Below are 19,582 nucleotides of genomic sequence, written 5' to 3' on the forward strand. Positions count from 1 at the left end.
ATAAAATACGCAGTCTTGGGTATTTCTTCATAGCAATACAAGAATGACCTAATATATACTTGCTTTCTAGATAACTGTTTGAAATGTCACTACTGCTATAGTGTTCCCTACTGATTTTGTGTTAAATTTCTAGTGGACAGACCTTAACGTAATACTCTTAAAAGGCTCACAACATTTAAAGTGCCTCAAATTATACTGTACTTTAAACTTAAAATTTAAAACAAGAATTCTAAAGAAAGATTGCTGAAATAGACAACTCAATTCCCTTCCTGGGACAGCCCATAACACTAAGTACTAGATTATGAGTGAAGGATCCATATAAGTACTATTTTTCCTATGATCCATCTCCATAACCACTTGTTTCCCCCTAACATACACTTCTACAAGGCAGAAGAGCCCACCAATGCTTGGAAAGTCTGTCTCTACTATTTCCTGGTGAATCACAGACTGTTCCTTTATATAGGTTAAACATAGACTTAAATTATTTCTGTGGCTTACAGCTTTCTATTTTCACCACTGTGACATTTAATTGAATGATAATTATCTTAACAAATCAAAATTCCAAAATTTAAATCTCTCACTTAGTCAAGAAGTTAGAGAATTCAAATTGTATTCATTCAATTCGTTTGAGGAAATATTCAGAAAAAAATTAACTTTCATACTTACATTGATACCAAAAGAGTTAAGAAACATAATACACAAGGATAAATGGGTCTATCTGCACAATACTTATTCCCTCTAAACTCAAAGACAGGACTCTTAAAAAGGGATTAGGCTTATATTGAGTCATCTTGTATTAAAATATAGACTGTCAAAATTGATGAAATGTTAGGTAATGGAAAAATGTGCCATTCTATTGCTATTTGTATTTCAATTTTTGTTTCAGAAACTAGTAAAATTATAAAGAGGAGATTTAAGAAATACACTCTTGAGGGTTAACAGATACTAGGAATAAAAACAAATTTACCAAACTTTAAAATATTAATAAAATAAGCATTTTATTAATGAAAGTCTGGAAAACGTGTGCACCAAAATAAAAGTGACTATTAATGTTAAATTAAAAAACCTTCAAAGAACACATATCACATATTCAATTTTTAAAAACTTTATATAAAATCTCTATTATAAATACAAAGCTAAACTATCTGAGTACTAACAACATACTTCATACAAAGAAACTTAACAGTAGTAAAATACAAATACATAAGATGCTTATTTTTGGTCCTTTTGGATAAAAGAACTAAGTTGGTTTTTTTCAAATGGCTCCAGGCACAAAAATAGAATATAAGATGATAACTGCAACATTCTTAGTGTTTATCCTTGTAATTCTTTAAATGTCACCAGTCATAATAGCAATGAACTCCTCTTGGTTTACTGTGGTAAGAAAGAAAAGGAAACAGTCAGAAATATAAATATTTTATTTTCTCAGAGTCCACAACTACCATTTTACACTAAGTATTTAAAAAAATTTACATTATGCAAAATTGTTACATCAAGGCATGGCTTTTTGCTTTTACTTTGTTAGGAAGTGGAACGTGTTTATTAAATGTAACCTCTTGAATGAAAAAGTACATATAATGTGATAAACATTATAAATTAGTATTCTATAATATTAACTGGGGAAAAGATAATGTTACCAAAAAAGTCAATCACAGTCATATTTGTACATACTTGCTAAAACATTTTAAATGCTTGACATTTCAAAGTTCTTTAAACAATCTTCTTTATAACCTTTATTCTACTAGTTCATTTAGCAAATCCTTCCTTTACAAGTAAGCTTGAACATATCATGCATATAAATTAGATTTCTAAAGAATGAAAATATATTAAAATTATAAAAATAAGAAATTATTATTTTTTGAACTTTTATATGCTTAAAAGCCTACATTAAAGAATAATTAAAACCAGGTCACCATACCTCAAAAGTATCAATAAAAATGGCAATTTGAAAAGATTACAGATTTAATGTTAATCGCTAAGGTAATCCAGCAACTATATAGATGTAAATACAGAAAATAATCATGGATAAGGGCTAATATTTAGTTTGCCAAAATTATAAATATAGTAAGAATCTCCAATTTATAAAACATAATGTTTAAGACAGCAACCTAGAAATAAGAAATCAGATAATCTTATTGAATATAATTTTGAAAACCCAATATATGCACACATTATCAATTAAGAAAAATGTTCAGAAGATACTTCTACTAAGTATTTAGCATTTAGCCCTAAGACTTAATACATACCTAAGCAAGACACAAGTTATGAATGATAATTTTGATAATGCCAAAAGAAAACTACAGAGACATTAAGACCTGGTTTCTAGTCATAGCTCTGCACAGAACAGTTCTGCATCTCATTTCCTTCATCTGAAAACACTGAACTATGAGATGATGTTTTAGATTGTTTAACTCTTATTTACCATAGAAGGTATTATATGAAAATACTCCACTGAATCAAACATTTTTAAGTGGCTAGTGAATGCCAATACCTCAATAAGTGTTGTGTAATATATCAAAACAGACACCAGGCTTCCTATTCTGGTATACATTAAAACTGAAATGAGAAAGATATTAGATGATATTATAAAATTATTGTTAACTTTCTTAAGTGTAACATTGATATCATAGCTTTATGAAAGATATATCCTTGTTCTTAGTAGATGGATATGCTAAAATATTAAAGGATCAAGCTTTCTTTTGTTTTATTATTAAAATTTAATTAATTAATTAATTAATTAATTTATGAGACTGGCTGACTTTTGTATTTTTGGTAGAGATGAGGTTTCACCATGTTGCCAAGGCTGGTCTTGAACTCCTGGGCTTAAGCAATCCATCTGCCTCAGCCTCCCAAGGTGCTGGGATTACAGGCATGGGTCATGGTGCCTGGCCTAAAGGACTGAGTTCTTAATATACGAAATTTATTTTCAAATGATTGAGAAAAAAACATACACACGACAGATAAAGCAAATGCGGTAAAATACTAATTATTGAATCTAGGCAGAAGGTACAATGGTGTTCACTGTAGTAGTCTGACAATTTTTCTCTATGTTTGAGAATATTCATAATGAATAGTAAGAAAAAATTAGCCAATTAAAAAATGTTGAGGAGATAAAACATGGTCACAGGGAATGAAAAGAATATATACTGCACTGGTTCTAGAAACCACATAGAAAACCAGTTTCGATAACTATGTTAGTCAGTTTTTATACTTGAAACAGAACAAATGTTTTATAACATAAAATACTATTTATTATTAAAATAAAGACCAAATCAGTGTTGAAAAAAATCCTTCACAATGGTAAAAATTATTACTAATGAGAAAAATTCAGGTAAAGGTAAATCATTACTTGGGCCCTAAAATAAAAACACAGAATCTGGAAAGGAGGTAGAAAGGGAGCTGGGGTGGGAGAACACCATCAGAAATACAGTCAAGAAAGAGAATAGTGTATGCCTCACAGAAATAAGCTAAGAGTTAGGAAAAATGCACCCTCCAGAAGCTGACAGGGAACTATGAATCCATGCAATCGCTATTTAACATCTATAAAACACTATAACAGACATAGCAAGAACGTAATACAAAATCTATAATACTCTCAAACTACTTTCAAGAATCTTACAAATTGAAGTAGTGATCTTTAACCTCTGCAGTTAAATAGCCATGCCTGAATATCTTAGGAAAGCTATGATCCCTCTCTGTTTCCAAAAAATAAAGCTCAAATACATAAAATTATTAATCAATTCAGCCAGCGTGCACCTTCACTGAAGAACCCCCGATTCAGACTGAGGCATCTAGACCAAATAGGAAGCAAGAGTATGTTCTTAAGAACTGTATTAAGAGAAAAAGCATAAAACAGCCTTAGAATGATTTGATTACAAATCATTTTAACAGTGTAATACAGCCATGATTAAAATATTCAAAATCCAAAAAGTACTTGTTACTTAAAGATCTAGAAAGCCTGTAATCCCAGCACTTTGGGAGGCCGAGACGAGTGGATCACGAGGTCAGGAGATCGAGACCATCCTGGCTAACATGGTGAAACCCTGTCTCTACTAAAAAATACAAAAAACTGGCCAGGCAAGGTGGCAGGCGCCTGTAGTCCCAGCTACTCGGGAGGCTGAGGCAGAAGAATGGCGTAAACCTGGGAGGCGGAGCTTGCAGTGAGCTGAGATCCCGCCACTGCACTCCAGCCTGGGCGACAGAGCGAGACTCTGTCTCAAAAAAAAAAAAAAAAAAAAAAAAAGATCTAGAACTTTTTCTTGATCTGTAAAATTTCAATACTCAAACTGCACATTTTAAGCTTCATATAGAAGTTTGAAAACCACAAAACACTTAATTTTTATATTGTTTATACATAAAAACTTTAAATTATAATAGCATTTCAAACATATTTAAAACTACAGTCTTCTGTAACCACAGGTTCCTCACATCTGCTGATTAAACCAACTGCAATGAAAAATATTTGGGAAAAGAATACAATAAAAAAATACAAATAAAATAAAGTTTAACTATTTACATAGCATTTACATTGTATTGGGTATTATAAGTAATCTAGAGATGATTTAAGGTATACAGGAGGATATGTGAAAGTTATATGCAAATACTATGCCATTTTATACAAGGGACTTGAGCATCATAGATTTTGTCATCCTTAAGCGACTTGGAACTAATCTCCTGTGCTTATCAAGGGACAACTGAATTCCATGATTCATACCTAAAAACATAGTACTTAAACCCCAAAAAGTAAAAATTAGAAAGTGGCTCAGGAAATTAAACTAGTTACTTTACTACCAGAGAGTCTTGTAGGCAATTAAAAGACAATCTTCTATACCTCTGTACATTTGGTTTTATAACCTTCTCTATTAATATCTTAAATCAAGTTTCTATATCTAATAAATCTACCACAATGCCTAGCTTAAAATAAGCATTTGGTAAAACATTTATTGAATCAAGAAAATATGACACTTTGTTTCCTTTTATATTGCCTTCTTTAACAAAATTTTTCATAAATCAACCATTTCATAGAGTGAATCTTATTATAAGTTGCTAACAATAGGAATTTTAGAGAACTAAGTAGATTAAGTACCTTAGAGACCATTTGGCTTTGAAGGGGAAAAGCAAATCTTAGAATTCGAAGTTCCAACCGAGTATGTTGCTAATACACTGCTTCCTATAATAGTATGTAATTTTTAAAACTCCATAAACATAGAAGTCTAGTTAATATTTTACTTCACAGCCCAAGAGGCAATACAATATTATATTTAAAAGCACATTCTTTGCCATTATGGAGATTTGATTTTGAGTTCTGGCTCTACCATGTACAGTATTAGCTTTGTGATAACCTGGGGCAGACTATTAATCTCTCAAAGCTTTAGTTTTCTCATCTATATATATACATCTATTATACGCATGTATAGGTATAATATTATATCTATTTTACAAGTTATTATAGAAATTAAGTGACATAATTCATGCTAATATCCAATACAGTAACTGCTAAATAAATGTTAACAAACATCATCATTATTTAAAAGATGATCCATTCTGGCTTTTCAAAATGTTCCTTTCATTTTTTCCAAAAGATGTGCTGTATTTTATTTTATATATGTTGTGGGCGGGGGGGAAGTGACTCTTTCTGTATCATTATCACAGCTTTATGTCTATCTTGTAGTACATCTTATTTACCATTAACTTCACATTCGCCATGTTTATTATTTTATATACCCAGTATTTTTAAAATTTCATTATTCTTAGATACCGAAAAGCATGAAAAAGTCACAAAGACAGAATAATACTAAAGTTCACAAAAAAGATAGCAAGGTCTAATCTTTAGCAGTTTAACATACAAATAAAGTGGTTTTTATCTCAACAAAACTTAAGTTTCCAGCCAAAAGATTCCATATTAAGTGTATGAAAGTATCAAAACAATCTGTTTCTCTAAATGCTATAGGCCTTCAATGGAAGTCTCATGATTCAGAGAGCGTTATGGGAAGCTTTTGAGAAAAAGATGGTGTTTAATACGTACCTGAGAGAATGAATCACATTTCAGCAGGCAGAAATTAACATTAGAGCATTCTTAAGAAACAGCATGATGAAATGAATAGCATAAAAATGTGTTTTCAGGATAGAGTATTTTGACAAAATGTGTACATATAGGAGGTGAGGGTTAAAGAAGAAAAGTGGAAGAATACACTGGGAAATAAAATTACTTAAGGTGGGACAGATCATAGAAGGCTTTGAAGTTTATTCTGTAGGCACTGAAGAATCGTTCCAAGTGTTTGAAAAAGGAAATGGCATTATCAAATGTATATTTTAGGAAAAGAATGAGACCAAGAGACTGAAGAAGAGGTTAGAGACTTTTATATGCCTAAAGGGCAATCAGGACACTACAAGAGACTGCCAAGTGAAAGCAGGAACCACATCTGCCTTTTTCATTGTGTAGCACCAGTCAACACACAGGACACTGCACCCAGTAGGCAGCCAAGGTAAGAAGAAATGAGGCCCATAACATTCCTAATTAGAAATTAGGGCCTGAACTAGGACAGCCACAGTGGACAAAGATAAAAACAGATTCAAAACATTTGAAGGGGAAAATCAATAGAACTTAGAATTTAGCATGTAGGTTGAGGGACAAGCCATTAAAGACTGAAATTTTATTGAAAGGCTGAAATTTTGGTGATGTTTCACCTTCAGAGAAAAGTGAGGTACCTTCTTGAAGTATAATTGGTTTTAGAGATCTGCTTCATTCTAAACTGAATATGTGAATTATTTAGACAGAAGGCCCATTACAAGAAGCGGTAAGTTTACAAAAAAGTCTTGCAAGTCATTTGTTTTTAGAAAAATGTATTACACGTGTAGCATCAGGAATACTTGGAAAATATGTTTCACTTAAAACTTACTTTCTCCATCACCATCTTTGTCAAATTCTTCTATCATAGCTCGAAGCTCTTCATCACTCATGTTTTCACCCAATTCTCTAGCAACACGTCGCAAATTCCTCAAGCTTATTTTACCTGAATCATCATCATCAAATAGTTTAAATGCCTTGAGTATTTCTTCATGGGGATCTCTTTCCAATATCCAGTCTGTCACTACAGTTTAAAAAAATATATATTTTAATAAACCTGCATAGTCACAAAGGCATTCATTTGTGATATCAACTAAATATTAGATGAGAATTAAAGCTGTGACTGTCAACATTTAGTCTGACAATAAAATGTTAAATGAGATCCCCAAACCCCGAGATAAACCTGAAATTAGAAAAACCAAATCCATATTTTGAATGTTAACCTTTTTATTATGAGCAACTTGTCTTATTAAAAAAGTAAGCAAAACTATATCACACAGAGGCAAAATTAAAAGGACTACATTTATTCCCTATTTATTTAAGATCTACTATAATCAAGAATTGTACTAGGCTCCACTGACATCAAGCACACAAGGAGTGTGTCATCTACTTGTGGAGAGACATACCAACAAAATAATTGGAGCTAACTAAATAAAAGCTGCTTGTAACTAAATGTCACACTAACACTGATTCTTCCTCAAATTTAATCCAACTTCAAAACAAGAAAAACTGCGAAAGACAAAAAGTACTGCCATCGCAGACACAGGCACAATCTCAAGACAGCAGATGAAAATTCCACTAATACCTTCGTAATTAGAAGAACCTCTTGGTTTTCCAAAATTTAGAAAGTAGTAAATAGGATCAAATCTGACTATAGCAGGAAAGCCCACCCAAAAAAAAACCTCTGGAAAGAAGGTCTCCTTAAAGCTTACCCGTTTTGTTTGGATAAATCACTCTCAGACAACTAACTAAAAATAAATGTAGTTTCAAACCTCAATGGTAATTGTGTATTTTAATACACTAAATATAATCATATATAACAACATAGTAATAAGTTTAAGTATTTTCAATTTTACCAGTCTTCAATCAATAGCCACAATAAAAATTAAAATAAAAATCTGTGGCATAAAAATTGTTAAGTTACTAAATAAAATTCTAACAATATCTAAATAAATATCTCTGAAGTAATTATATACACTATCTGCCACTACAAGAAAAGGTATTTATGGCCTTTACTATGCTATTAAAAATAACTTGGTCCTATTAAAGGTTACAGAATCATTACAAAAAAAAAAAAAAAAGAAAACTGCTTATAGATGGAAAATACTGGAATGTTTAAAGAACCCAGAATGAAAAAAATACAAAGTCTCCAACAAGTTATTGTTTTGTGGCTGTTTCACCTATAGTAAGTTCAATAATCACCTATTCAAATGACTATTATATCATCTACACATATTTTCAATAGTTTCCTTTTATCCATTAATTTTATCCAAAAAGGCTGCCAAGTAACTAATTGAAGTATATTACTGTAAGTATGCAAATCATCAAAGCTCATAAATATTCAGTCAAAAAGGAGCTGGCATATCTACAGCCATAACACCAAAATAAAATACCACACTTAACTCTATGGCACATACTCAACTTATTTTGAATTTAGTCCCAACAAAAAAGCAGGACAAGGAAAAAAAGTGTTAAGAAATTTTCTTCACCAATTAAATAATTTACATGACAGGTGAACCAAAAAAGCAGCTTGCTGAAAGTATTAATGTACTTAAAGAAGCAACAGGGTGATTGGGGAACAGATGGGGCTCCAAGATGTATAAATTCTTATCCCACTGGTACTTTAATTGTGTTAGTTATTTCAGAGCTATGTGTCTATATATTCTTTTATCAATATTCTTCCTTAAAATGCAGCTTTTCTTGGGAATTATAAATGCTCATCATTTTGGACAGCAAAAACATTACCTAATATATAACTTTATAATGATTCTCCTCCATGCCTTCATGTTCTATTCTTGTTCCACAAAGTAGAATTTAATTACAAGAAATATATTTATTTTCAATGAAAATATTAGTAAACTGATACAGAGGCAGTTAAGGTGGGTTTCATTTATTTCACAAAACTCCAAATTTCTGTCCATGTAACTGTATTTTCAAATGATTTAATTACACATACTATCAGAAATGTACTTCTTCAAAATACTTTCTTAGACCTTTCATGTGTAAAAATCACTTAAGAATACGGCAAATCCAAAAACATCACATCAAAAGTAAATTAAAAATCATTGTAGGTAATGCTAGAAATACAGCTTTAACTGTTATTTCTCAATGTCTTCTGGAAACTTCTATCCAAACATACCAGTGAGACATGTTGGACTCCAAATTCATTCCACTACCGCCACGGTAACTGTAGCTGCCTCCTCTACCCCCACCAAAACATAACAGCAACATTTACAGCCAGATTCCATATTTGAAAAGTATAAACCATTTTCAGTCCCATAAACTTAATCAGGTCCTATAGTACTGAGAATACTATTTTTTTAATTTTTATTTGTTTTGAAACAAGGTCTCGCTCTGTTGCCCAGGCTGGAGTGCAATGGCATGATCCCAGCTTACTGTAGCCTCAACTCCTGGGCTCAAGCAATTTTTCCACCTCAGCCTCCAAAGCAGCTGGGACTACAGGCATGTGCCATCACATCTGGTTAATTTTTTTTTTTTATTTTTTGTAGAGACAGGATCTCACTTTGTTGCTCCGGCTGGTCTCCAACTCCTGTGAGCAAGCAATCCTCCTGCCTTGACCTCCCAAAGTGCTGAGATTACAGGCATGAGCCACCAAGCCTAGCCTCATTTTTATTCTTAAATGTATTTTCTTTTCACGCTCGCCATCCTCAGCATAAAAAATAGTATTTTCTGTCTGCAGTCTCTCTTCCTTCCATTGCATCATCCATAATACTCTCTTCAGTTTTCTTTCTCAAATATATCATATCCTCCCCCCTTAAAAATTATGAATGATCCTCTGCTAACTAAAATTCAAAATCTTTTAAGTTTCGCAAGACTTTACCAGTCTGGCCCAATCCTACACTTCCAGGCATTTCCCTATCGTCTAGCCCAGAACACTATCTAGTTTCCCAAACATGCTATGCTTCTAGTACCATTCTTTGTTGTTGCTGCTTTCTAAGCCTAGAATGCTTTTTCTCTACTCTTCCTGGCAATCTTGGAATGAAATCCTACTCACGTTTCCAAAGGCCTAAATTTAAAATCTCCTCTGCAAAGTCTTCAATTCCTCTATATCAGGGATTAACAAATCTTTCCTGTAAAAGGCCAGACAGTAAATACTTTAGGCTTTGTAGAGGGCCATAAAGTCTCTAACTACTCACTCTGCCATAGTAGCACAAAAGCTGCATGAAAGAATGGGTGTGGCAGTGTACAAGCAGCAGCTGAATTTGGTCCAAAGGCTATAGTTGCTGACTTCTGTCCTAGACAAAATTACAATTTACCACATAGTACTATAGCCTGTTGTCACCTATATGTACATTGTAAACTCCCTGAAAGAAGAACCTCTTAGTAACTTTTAATTAAGTCTTCTTCCCAACCTCAGTACAGTACCTAATACCAAAAAATTCAGTGTTAAATAAGCAAAATGAAGACAATAATACAGTATCATAATCTGAATCAGCAATTAGTACATGTCAAAAATAGTGTACAAACGTTTGACTTATGTTGGTGTTAAAGACAGAATTCCTAAAACATCTATGTTACTCACTAGCCTCAGGCTGTCTTGACCCTAAACTTACATTAAATATATTTTAAAGCTTTTTTCCAGTACTAGGAAGAATCCATAATAGTTAACTGCCAAACTTCATCCAGATAGATCTGTGGAACAGTATCCTTGAGTAGTTCATAAAACTAGGACTCAAATGTTATGATTTAGAATCATTTGTCCCAAAGCACAAAATATATTAATCTGTGTTAGTGATTAGTTAAAAATAATCAAGAAAAGGGGAAATACATAGTTCTTGACTGATTCCCAAACAGTAATAAATTTTTATTTTACACCTGGTACTCTCCATAGGTAGCCTTAAGATAGCTAAGATAGCTGTCAAAAGGTTAATCTTTGAGTGTCAAAGCTGAAGTTTAGCCACATCTATTTATTCTAAAGGAACCCATTATTTCTGCTCTGTTAATAACATAGAACAGATAGGGCGTCAGGAAAAAGTGGAGGTGGCATGGGATTATCGTCCCAACTGCCAATAAAAAAAATTACAATTTTAAAATTGTATTCATTTAAGATGAAATAAAATATTTTGTAAAATTATTAGTGACGATATAGTGCTTACAATAGTCTTTATGAAAAAAAGTCAATAAAAAGTATACACAGAGTCTATTTTATGTCCCAGTGATACATATATGATTATTTCGAGCCCCTGAAACAAAGACAATTTTTTAAAGTAATAATAATAACAAATGCTTAGTAGCAGTTACAACATGCTAGGCCCTTTTCTAGGTACTTTACATGTTATTAACTTAATCCTCAGAAGAATCTCATGAGAGAGTACAATGATCCCCACTTTATAGTTGAAAGTGAGGCACAGGGTATTAAAAAGATCAAGTTCCAGAACCATAAAGTGGCAAAACCAAGGTATGAACCAACGGAATCTGGTTCCAAGTGCTAAACCACTATACTGTACTAAACATACCTGGATTATAGCTCCTTCCTAATAGTATCATTTCCACTGTATCCTAATATCTTGTTTCTATAAATAAACAATCTAAGGTAAAATTAGGAATACTACAATCATAAACTTCAGGAGAGTGTCCATTCTGGGAGAACAAAAGGTGGCTCTCTCCCTCTCCTCAAATAAATAATCCTACAAATTAGAGGAAAAAAGGAAAATGTCCCCAACAGACAAGTTGCCTCTCTAAACAGTCATATATTAGTTCATAAGTTGAGTATCTTCTATGCTGTATTTTTTTTTCTCTTAGGTTTATCATTTATTTTCCATCTCAACTGCTTTTGACTCGAGCGTTTGGATTTAAAAAACTGACTAATGACATGAATCTAAATTTTCTCTGCGTATACTAATTGCCATTTCTTTTTGCTTCCCATATTGCTTCTTGATGAATATTTAAAAGAAGGGGTTTGTGTATATAACAGAATTTGTTTCCAAATATCTTAAAATACTTATATGATGTGCTTATATCGTGACCCATTGGTTTAGGGGAAAAAAAATAGAAATAAACCTGAATATTTATATATTTTGTAGGTGATATCCTAGACAATAGTAACATCCTTGTCTTCCAGACTCTTCTATTTTGAAAAAGCCTGGTCTATGTATGCTATAAATAATTCACTAAAATCAACCACACAAAAATTTAGCCATATTAAGCCTATGACACATTATCTTCAGTTGGTGGTACTAGGATGTTTTCTCCTGCTTCCAGTATGCCCACTGCCTCCTTTACTACTACCCTCTAAACAGATGACTTTACCCACTAAGATCAAGGTCACCCAGAGGATGTAGCCTCTCATAAACTTTGTCAACCTGAAGTCGTGCATTTCATCTACGGCCAGAGATACCAACTACTACCAGTTCCCTCTTCCCCACTTAGCCAGCAAAAATCACATACCAGAAAGGTCTTGGGAAACATCTTCCAAACAGCAGGATATCAAATTTTCTGTTTTACTGAGCAAAAATAATTTTTTGATCACCCTTCAAGTTTTATTACATAATGTAAATACAAATAACTTGGAAAAGCATCTTTCCATAAAAAGCTACACAGTAGTTCCTTGGTTAGAATCTTCACAACAAAACAAAAGACAAAACTATAAATCTCAGAGCAAAGCCGTATTTTTTCTTTGAAAATGAAAAAAGTAAAAAAAAAAAAAAAAAAAAATCCAAACAAAACTGAGTAAGAGTCACATTATACACCAGTGTTCTATAAGAAAATTCCATAACCTAGAGAATTTAAAATTTAAAAAGTCATATTAATCAGACAATTTCCTAACAGCTGCTGATTACAAAGACTATTAAAATACACACCAACTTCATTAAAATCTTCAAAGGTGATTTTCCCTGTGGCTTCTCTGTCATAATCTTTAAGAATCTTCAGTACATCAGCTTTTTTTACATCAAACCCCAAGGCTCTCATTGCCACCTTTTGGATTAAAAGGGAAAAGCAAATTATAAAGCAATCTTTACAAAAGAATTTCTAATTATTAAGTTTTTACATCTTAAGAGATGAAAACACATTAATAAAATATAATTTTTTGCATGTTTTACCTCTTTAAAATAGCAGTGACAGTGTAATTGTTCTTCACTACTGAAATTAAGTATGTATAAGTTTTTTCATTTATAAATTGCATTTTTATATGACAAAGTAACCAACAAGTGTTTACAGATTTTACTATATAAAATGCACTAACTTACTGCACAGATAATTTGACTGTTATTTGTTATCAAGGGATTAACAACCAAAATGAGAAAAAGGCATAGCATAAATATTAAACAGTTATATGATAGAAGAGATAAAACATTAAAATAAGAATTATCATCAGTATCTCCATGATTAGTTATTAGGTAAATGATAGGGCTAAGGACCCTGAGTTTAAAGAAAAAAGAGATTTTGTTACTAGTAACAAGGAAGGAAACATATTACTGACTAGATAAGTCTTATTTGGAAAGATTCAAGTTGTTCCTTGAAGGACAGATGAAGAGGAGCAGTAGGGCATTTGGGAAGGATGACGAGTATTAAAAGAAACACTGAAATGAACAATAGGTTCGAAGGACAACGAACAGAGCAGTTTACCTCACCTGAATTAGAAGAGTTCAGGTGAGATAAACCGCTCACCTGGATTAGAAGGTGAATTCCACGTGAATTAGAAGAGTTTGGGAAGAAGAAAGCAGTTAGCAAATGAAAAAAGTAGTTGGTGGCAAAAGTGTAGAGAACATTCAGTAGAAAGCAAAGGAATCTGAACTTTAAGTACTATATAATGAGGAGTTATTAATAGTAAAGGTTTATGAGCAACTAACAATTTATAAGCAATGGTGAAAGACTTTTTAAACTATCTAAATTCAGTGGTAGTGTAAAAGGTGAACTACAAGTAGAGAAACCATTTAGGAAGCTCCAGGTATGACATAAGGTCTGAAACCAAGACAGTCAATGGTTACTAATGGAAGAGACACTATAAAGGAAGACTTGATCAAATCTGGGTAACCAAAAATAAGACAAAAACAAAAAACAGTGGGAAAAGAGAGCTAAAGAGGACTGCAAGATTGAGAAAGCTAGACTTACAGGCCTATTAACTGCTTTTATACATTCTATACTGTCACTGCATAGTTCGTATCCCTACTTGGAATTCTAATGCTTAAAAATCCCTTACGAAATTACAAAAATTAAAACTACCAAATAAACACTTACATTCACCTATCCATTAAGGCTATTAAAAATCTCAAAATACTATCTTTCCCACTGTGCTGAAAGTAAGTCCCATTCTACCCTAAACCCAAATCTCTCCTTATACCCTGACAAATAATAATTTACAAATCCCTCTCTACACCTTGACATTCTAGGTCTTAAAGTTGACATTTTTACCTATTAGCATGTGTCAACATCAAACAGCACTGAAGTTGTTTGTACCACAGAAAGTGGATTGAGACTATGTTACTAACAAACACAAATTGTAAGACTAAAAGACAACAATCCCACAGTCTGAAAACAGTATGAGTCACCAAGAAACAAAAACAAAAAAACAGTGAAAAGAATATGGTAAGAATAGTTTAAATTCCAGTTTGAAATCCTTTAATTATGTCAGTGAAAAATAAGCACCTTCCCTAGGAATGTATTGTTACATTTAAAATGCTATTCGTTTTATCACGTGAAAAAGATTTTCTAAAAACTGTGTTAGGAGTTCTATTCAGTATTATTATAGAATCTAACTATGAATGCTTAAAATGCCTTCATAGTTCCAAAACCAATTTAGTTAAAATAATTACTTAGAAATGTAATGTAAAGCAACTGTCAAAATGCAAGTCATTTTAACACAGAAACAAGTATTTTAAAGTATACCATTACCTTTAATTCATGATAATCTATCGCTTCATCTTTGTCTGTATCAAATAGTTCAAAAGCATCTTTAATTTCTTGTTTCTGTTCCTCAGACAGTTCTCTTCTTTTTTTCCTCTTTGTTTTGTCTACTACAAGCTCACTTCTATGAAATGGAAAGAAAAAGCCCTTAGTCCACTTCAATTCTCTTTACTAACAGAAATTAGCCAATAATTATTTTCTAAATTTCAAAAAAGAAAGTACTTTGGAGAAAGATAGGGAAACTTTCCCTTTATGAGTCAATGCCCTGTTTATTCCATAGTCTAAATTGCTATAAATATGAACTTCCCAAAACTAAAGAGTGTTACAAATTATTAAAAGAAATGAGGACCAAACTTTTCCTTTTCCCAGCTTTTTATTTATTCCCACTTTCCCTAGCTTTTTATTTATTCCCACTAATGTTACTGTGGAAGAAACAAGAACTGTGAATAAGCAACATTACTTTTATGTCTGAAACTCCAACCAACTCCAAGAAAAACAAAAACACTCACAATATTGTACAAGAATGTTAAAGAAACAAAAAAATCTCCAAATGAAACCAAAATTCATAACTGACAATCACTATATATCGGTTTACTTTTGATAGTTCTGATAATTAAGTTGATAAAATTACTACAAAAAATACAACTGAGTTAACTTATATTTTGGGACTGTTGGTTCAAAATGTTTTTAGATTACACGTTTCTAACAGTTTGGCAATTTACGTGTCATTTCCTCCCCTGATATTAACAAATCATCCAAAATATTAATGAGTCTAAACATATTACAAATATTAGATGTCAAAAAAGTATACAACATTTGTGCTTCATAAGTCTTGTCTCACTTAACATGTAAACTTGAAGGTTAAACTTCTCATAAACTCTGGACACGCTTAAAGAAAAAAGCAAAAATTACTTTAAAGCCAGAAATGTTTTCCTTAAGAGCTGCCCATCTAAATGTGCTCCAAGTTTTCCAATGGAGCCGCAACACTGGTATAAGAATAAGTTTTGAAACATACAATCCGGTAACACATTAACATGTCAAAACCAGTTGACTGTATTTAAAACACGTATCTAGTTGCATTTGAAAGTCGTTTTGGTCTCTGAACGCTACCAAAAAAAAAAAAAAAAAAAAAAAAAGCTAGGAAGTGACCAGTAGATGCAGTATGACAAAGCTGAGGAAGATCTTCCTTTCATGAGACCTGACTTGACACAAACTTGGGTATTCCTGGGGTCAGAGTCTTTTTCTTCCTGAGACTTTTAGAGGCCAAGTCCAGAACCGACCCACCCCTGACCCCATCCAAGGGTACCATGATTATCCCTTAGCAGAACATGGAACATTTTTAGAGTGTCCTAAGTATATGTATAGTTTTACAGTACAACGTCTACATAGGGGGAGCAGGCAACAGAGGGTTAGAGGTTAGAACTGAAAGGTAAAGAAACCAAAGAAACAGGAAATCCAAGAGACAGTTTGCCAGTTAGTCACTAAAATGGGTTTCCAATTACACCGTAAAGCAGGACCTTGGGAGAAGAGGAAAGAGTTTTTTGTTATTTCCAAAATTTATAGGTGGATGATTGCATCGGCAGCGGAGCCGCCGAGGTGGGGCCCTGGCCAGGCATACGAATTGAATGAAGGGATGTTCCGCGGCCTGATCTGTCAGAGCAACAGAGTAGAAGCCTCGCGATATCTCATTCCCTCCTCGCTCGCAACTAAGCCCATTTTTTTGGTAGTCCAAAGCCCTACGCGCTGACAGAAATAACCTCCTTAGCAGAAATGCACTGGAAGTCTCGTTCCCTGCAGGGCACCGGAGCCCAGAGGGTGAGTGATCCGGGCAGGCTGCCCTAGGCTCCTTTCCCGCATCCCAAACAGCATCCCCTGCCTCGCCACGGCCCCAAACGGCCTCCCTTCCACACACACCCTCCCTAGGTCCCGCTCCGGGGTGTGGAGAGCACTGCCGCCTCCTTATTACCGACCTCAGAGCTAAACTCATTATCTCTTCGGACAGAGTCGTTCCTCTCAAGAAACGATTTTAACCCCCTACCCAAAGCAGCAAGACTCCCACAACCGTTCAACATACACGAACGACCTCAGAGGCCTCAGGGACCTCCCACAACATAGACACTTTTGAGCTGGATTGGTTGAAATGTCGCTTTGGTCTGCCCATTATGGCGGAAGCTTTACCAGTTTTATTTTCATTGGGTACGCTTTACGTCAATCAAGGAAAAAAAAAAACCCTTTCTCTCCCCCACCCACCTACCCCGCCCCTCCATGCCTAGGGCCGCTCTCACCCTTCGGATTGGCCCGATGCCTTTTTCCCCGAATCCTTTGCGGGTCCGGCCTCCGATCCCTGTGTGGTGGTTTGGGTAGTGGGAGCTCCTGTCCCTCGCGTATTGTCCTGCGGTCTGTGGGCCCACCTTCGAAAACTGGATGGGTATCTTGGACGGTGGGAAGGGAAGGGACACGCTGCAGGCCACCCTCCGGCTAGAAGGAGGCAGTAGCTGAGGAACAAGGTCTTCGAAGCGTGGCTCTGCTCTGTTCTAAAACTTTGGATGGCCTCAGTACCTGGGGAATGTGTTTAAAATGCGAACTTAAATGCCCCTTTCTCCATTCTAATTTCAGTAGGTATGAATCTGCGTTTGTATTCCTCACAAGCCTTCCAAGTGATTCTGAGGCAGGTGCTGTGACTATACTTGGATTATCACAGGGTTAGATTATCAGGCTATTTATGGTGAAGCTGTATCTAAACCGCCCTTCCCTCTCCTTTTCCTCCTTTGAACTGTTTGAAACGGATTTGTTAGCTTCTGTCTCTTATTTTACGGTGCTGTAAATTGTTAATACACATGAGACTGTGTTCACTACCAAACCAAGTCTCCTAAAGCTCACTTGAATGTCTACTTATTCGTCTCCCTTACAGGTTCAATTTCTTGAAGGCCATGATTATATCTATCTAACGCTTTTCCTTGTACCTAGTAAAATGTCTGGTGCATAGGTGCTCGGTAAATTAGGTGGAATCTTTTGAAAACCCACAAAATACTGAGCTAAACAGCATATCTCATAAACGGGAATAAAATAGCCTGAGGATGGGAGTTGAAGACGGAGAATATGTAAACATATGTTTAAGGGATGTATATAAAATTTTAGAGAAGGGAGAGAGCACAAGATAGGCTTCCTAAAGAGGTGGCATAAACGTTAGACCTAGAAGGATGGGCTAAATTTGTACAAGTAAAGATAGTATGATAGAACAAGCTAAAAATTAGCTAAGGGATAGCACCCCTAGAAAACGAAAGCGGAACTTTTATTTTGTTCATATTTTAAATTTTAAAGTACCTTTATAAATCACCTTTGAGTCTAAAAGGAAAGAGAAATTGTAATTACTAGAACATAGTGATATTGAAAAAAACTATATGTTAACATTTTAAGATACAGACCAAACTACAGGAGAACATTATTTTAAATAAGAAAGAATAAAAATAGACCAAGCATTTATTTGAAGATGTTAGAAATGAAGAACAAAATTGTATAATTGAAATTAGGAAGAGGAAATTAGTAAAGATAAAGTTGGAGAACAACGTTTTAAAAGGAAAATGGTCAAATTGATAAAGTACTCATAATCTGGTATGAAGCTGGTTTTTGGCAATACCAGTGAAATTCAAACACAGGAAGTGTAACAAGAAAAGGAATAGTGCCACTAGTAAGGTTGGTAATTTAATAAAAGGGAGGTTTAAAAATTATTAAAATATTTTATACAATTTTATACTGCCAATAAATATTAACAGAAAATGAAATAGTCACTTTTCAAGGAAAACATAACTCAAAAAAGGTGGAAAACTGAATTAAGTCAATAACTACAGACAAGACTGAAAAAAAGATGCCAAATTTCTGTACCCTCAAATAAAAAGCCTCCAGCCCACTCAGATTTCTGGGTAAAAATCATAAGAGCTAAATCTTGTGCTTTAAACTCAAGTCATAGAAAATGATGGAGAGCTTCTTAGCTTAATTTTTGAAGCTGCCATAATCTTTAACATCCTAAAAGAACATTTAAAGTCACTCAGTGTAAGCTTAGTGATGATGAAGGCTATACATGTTGCTCACCATTGTATCCCCGGTGCCTGACTCATATTTGATGTTCATTTGTGAACTTAAGTGCAAAATTCCTAGATGTTAGCAAAATCAGTTTGATACTGTCTTAAAGGAGCATTTCTCTATAACCAAATTGAGTTTTTTGTTGTTGTTAAGTGCAAAGATAATTCAAAATATAAATCTGTGTTAAATATAGTGTTAAGGAAATCATCTCAGTGTCAAAAAGACACTGAATAATAGGCAACACTTTTTCTACTAGGATAAAAAGTGGGTTTAGAAAATACTTTTTTAAATATGATTGGCAAAATACTTAAACACCAGTGTTTCTCAAACCTCATTCCTGAAACACTAGAATTTTGTGAGATGCTTTTGGTCTCAGAGTGAGTTTTATAGGCAAATAATTTGGGCAAACAGATTTTAACATGTTTTCAATAGGGTATCCTTTTAAGAGTGACAGGGAATTTACACGCATCACTTTTATTATATTTAGTGAGAATTAGTGACAACCACTTCTTGCTTCACAGGAGTCTTGAGACAAATCTCTAGATGGAAAACTGCTCTGCTGAAACTTGG

The 19,582-nt window shown here is 33.7% G+C and overlaps 1 protein-coding gene across 3 annotated transcripts; it reads right to left on the bottom strand.

The window, feature by feature from the left end:
- Positions 1–593: 593 nt before the first annotated feature.
- On the bottom strand, positions 594–17,045 carry CETN3 (centrin 3). Of its 3 annotated transcripts, none has more exons than XM_023215046.1 (6): positions 16,903–17,045; positions 14,921–15,056; positions 12,889–13,003; positions 7,014–7,091; positions 3,757–3,828; positions 594–1,374 (listed from the first exon to the last, which is right to left on the bottom strand). In XM_023215046.1, exons 1-6 carry the CDS (start codon positions 16,917–16,919, stop codon positions 1,331–1,333), a joined length of 462 nt encoding a protein of 153 aa, XP_023070814.1. In that variant the 5' UTR covers positions 16,920–17,045; the 3' UTR covers positions 594–1,330. The 3 variants fall into 3 exon arrangements, with proteins under 3 accessions (XP_023070814.1, XP_023070811.1, XP_023070813.1); XM_023215043.1 differs by having other exon boundaries at positions 6,900–7,091; XM_023215045.1 differs by lacking the exon at positions 3,757–3,828 and having other exon boundaries at positions 973–1,374; positions 6,900–7,091.
- Between the last annotated feature and the right edge of the window lie 2,537 nt (positions 17,046–19,582).

This window comes from Piliocolobus tephrosceles, chromosome 4, assembly GCF_002776525.5.
Source record: "Piliocolobus tephrosceles isolate RC106 chromosome 4, ASM277652v3, whole genome shotgun sequence".
In the NCBI taxonomy this organism is placed as follows: domain Eukaryota; kingdom Metazoa; phylum Chordata; class Mammalia; order Primates; family Cercopithecidae; genus Piliocolobus; species Piliocolobus tephrosceles.

What these genes read in the sequence shown, in the direction of transcription:
- CETN3 (XM_023215043.1), bottom strand. An exon ending in TGAAGATTTTAATGAAGTTG is followed by an intron (nt 7,092 to 12,888) that starts GTGTGTATTTTA and finishes TTTAAACTGTAG; the next exon opens with TGACAGACTGGATATTGGAA. An exon ending in TCGGGGGTTCTTCAGTGAAG is followed by an intron (nt 1,375 to 3,756) that starts GTGCACGCTGGC and finishes TTCTTACCACAG; the next exon opens with TAAACCAAGAGGAGTTCATT.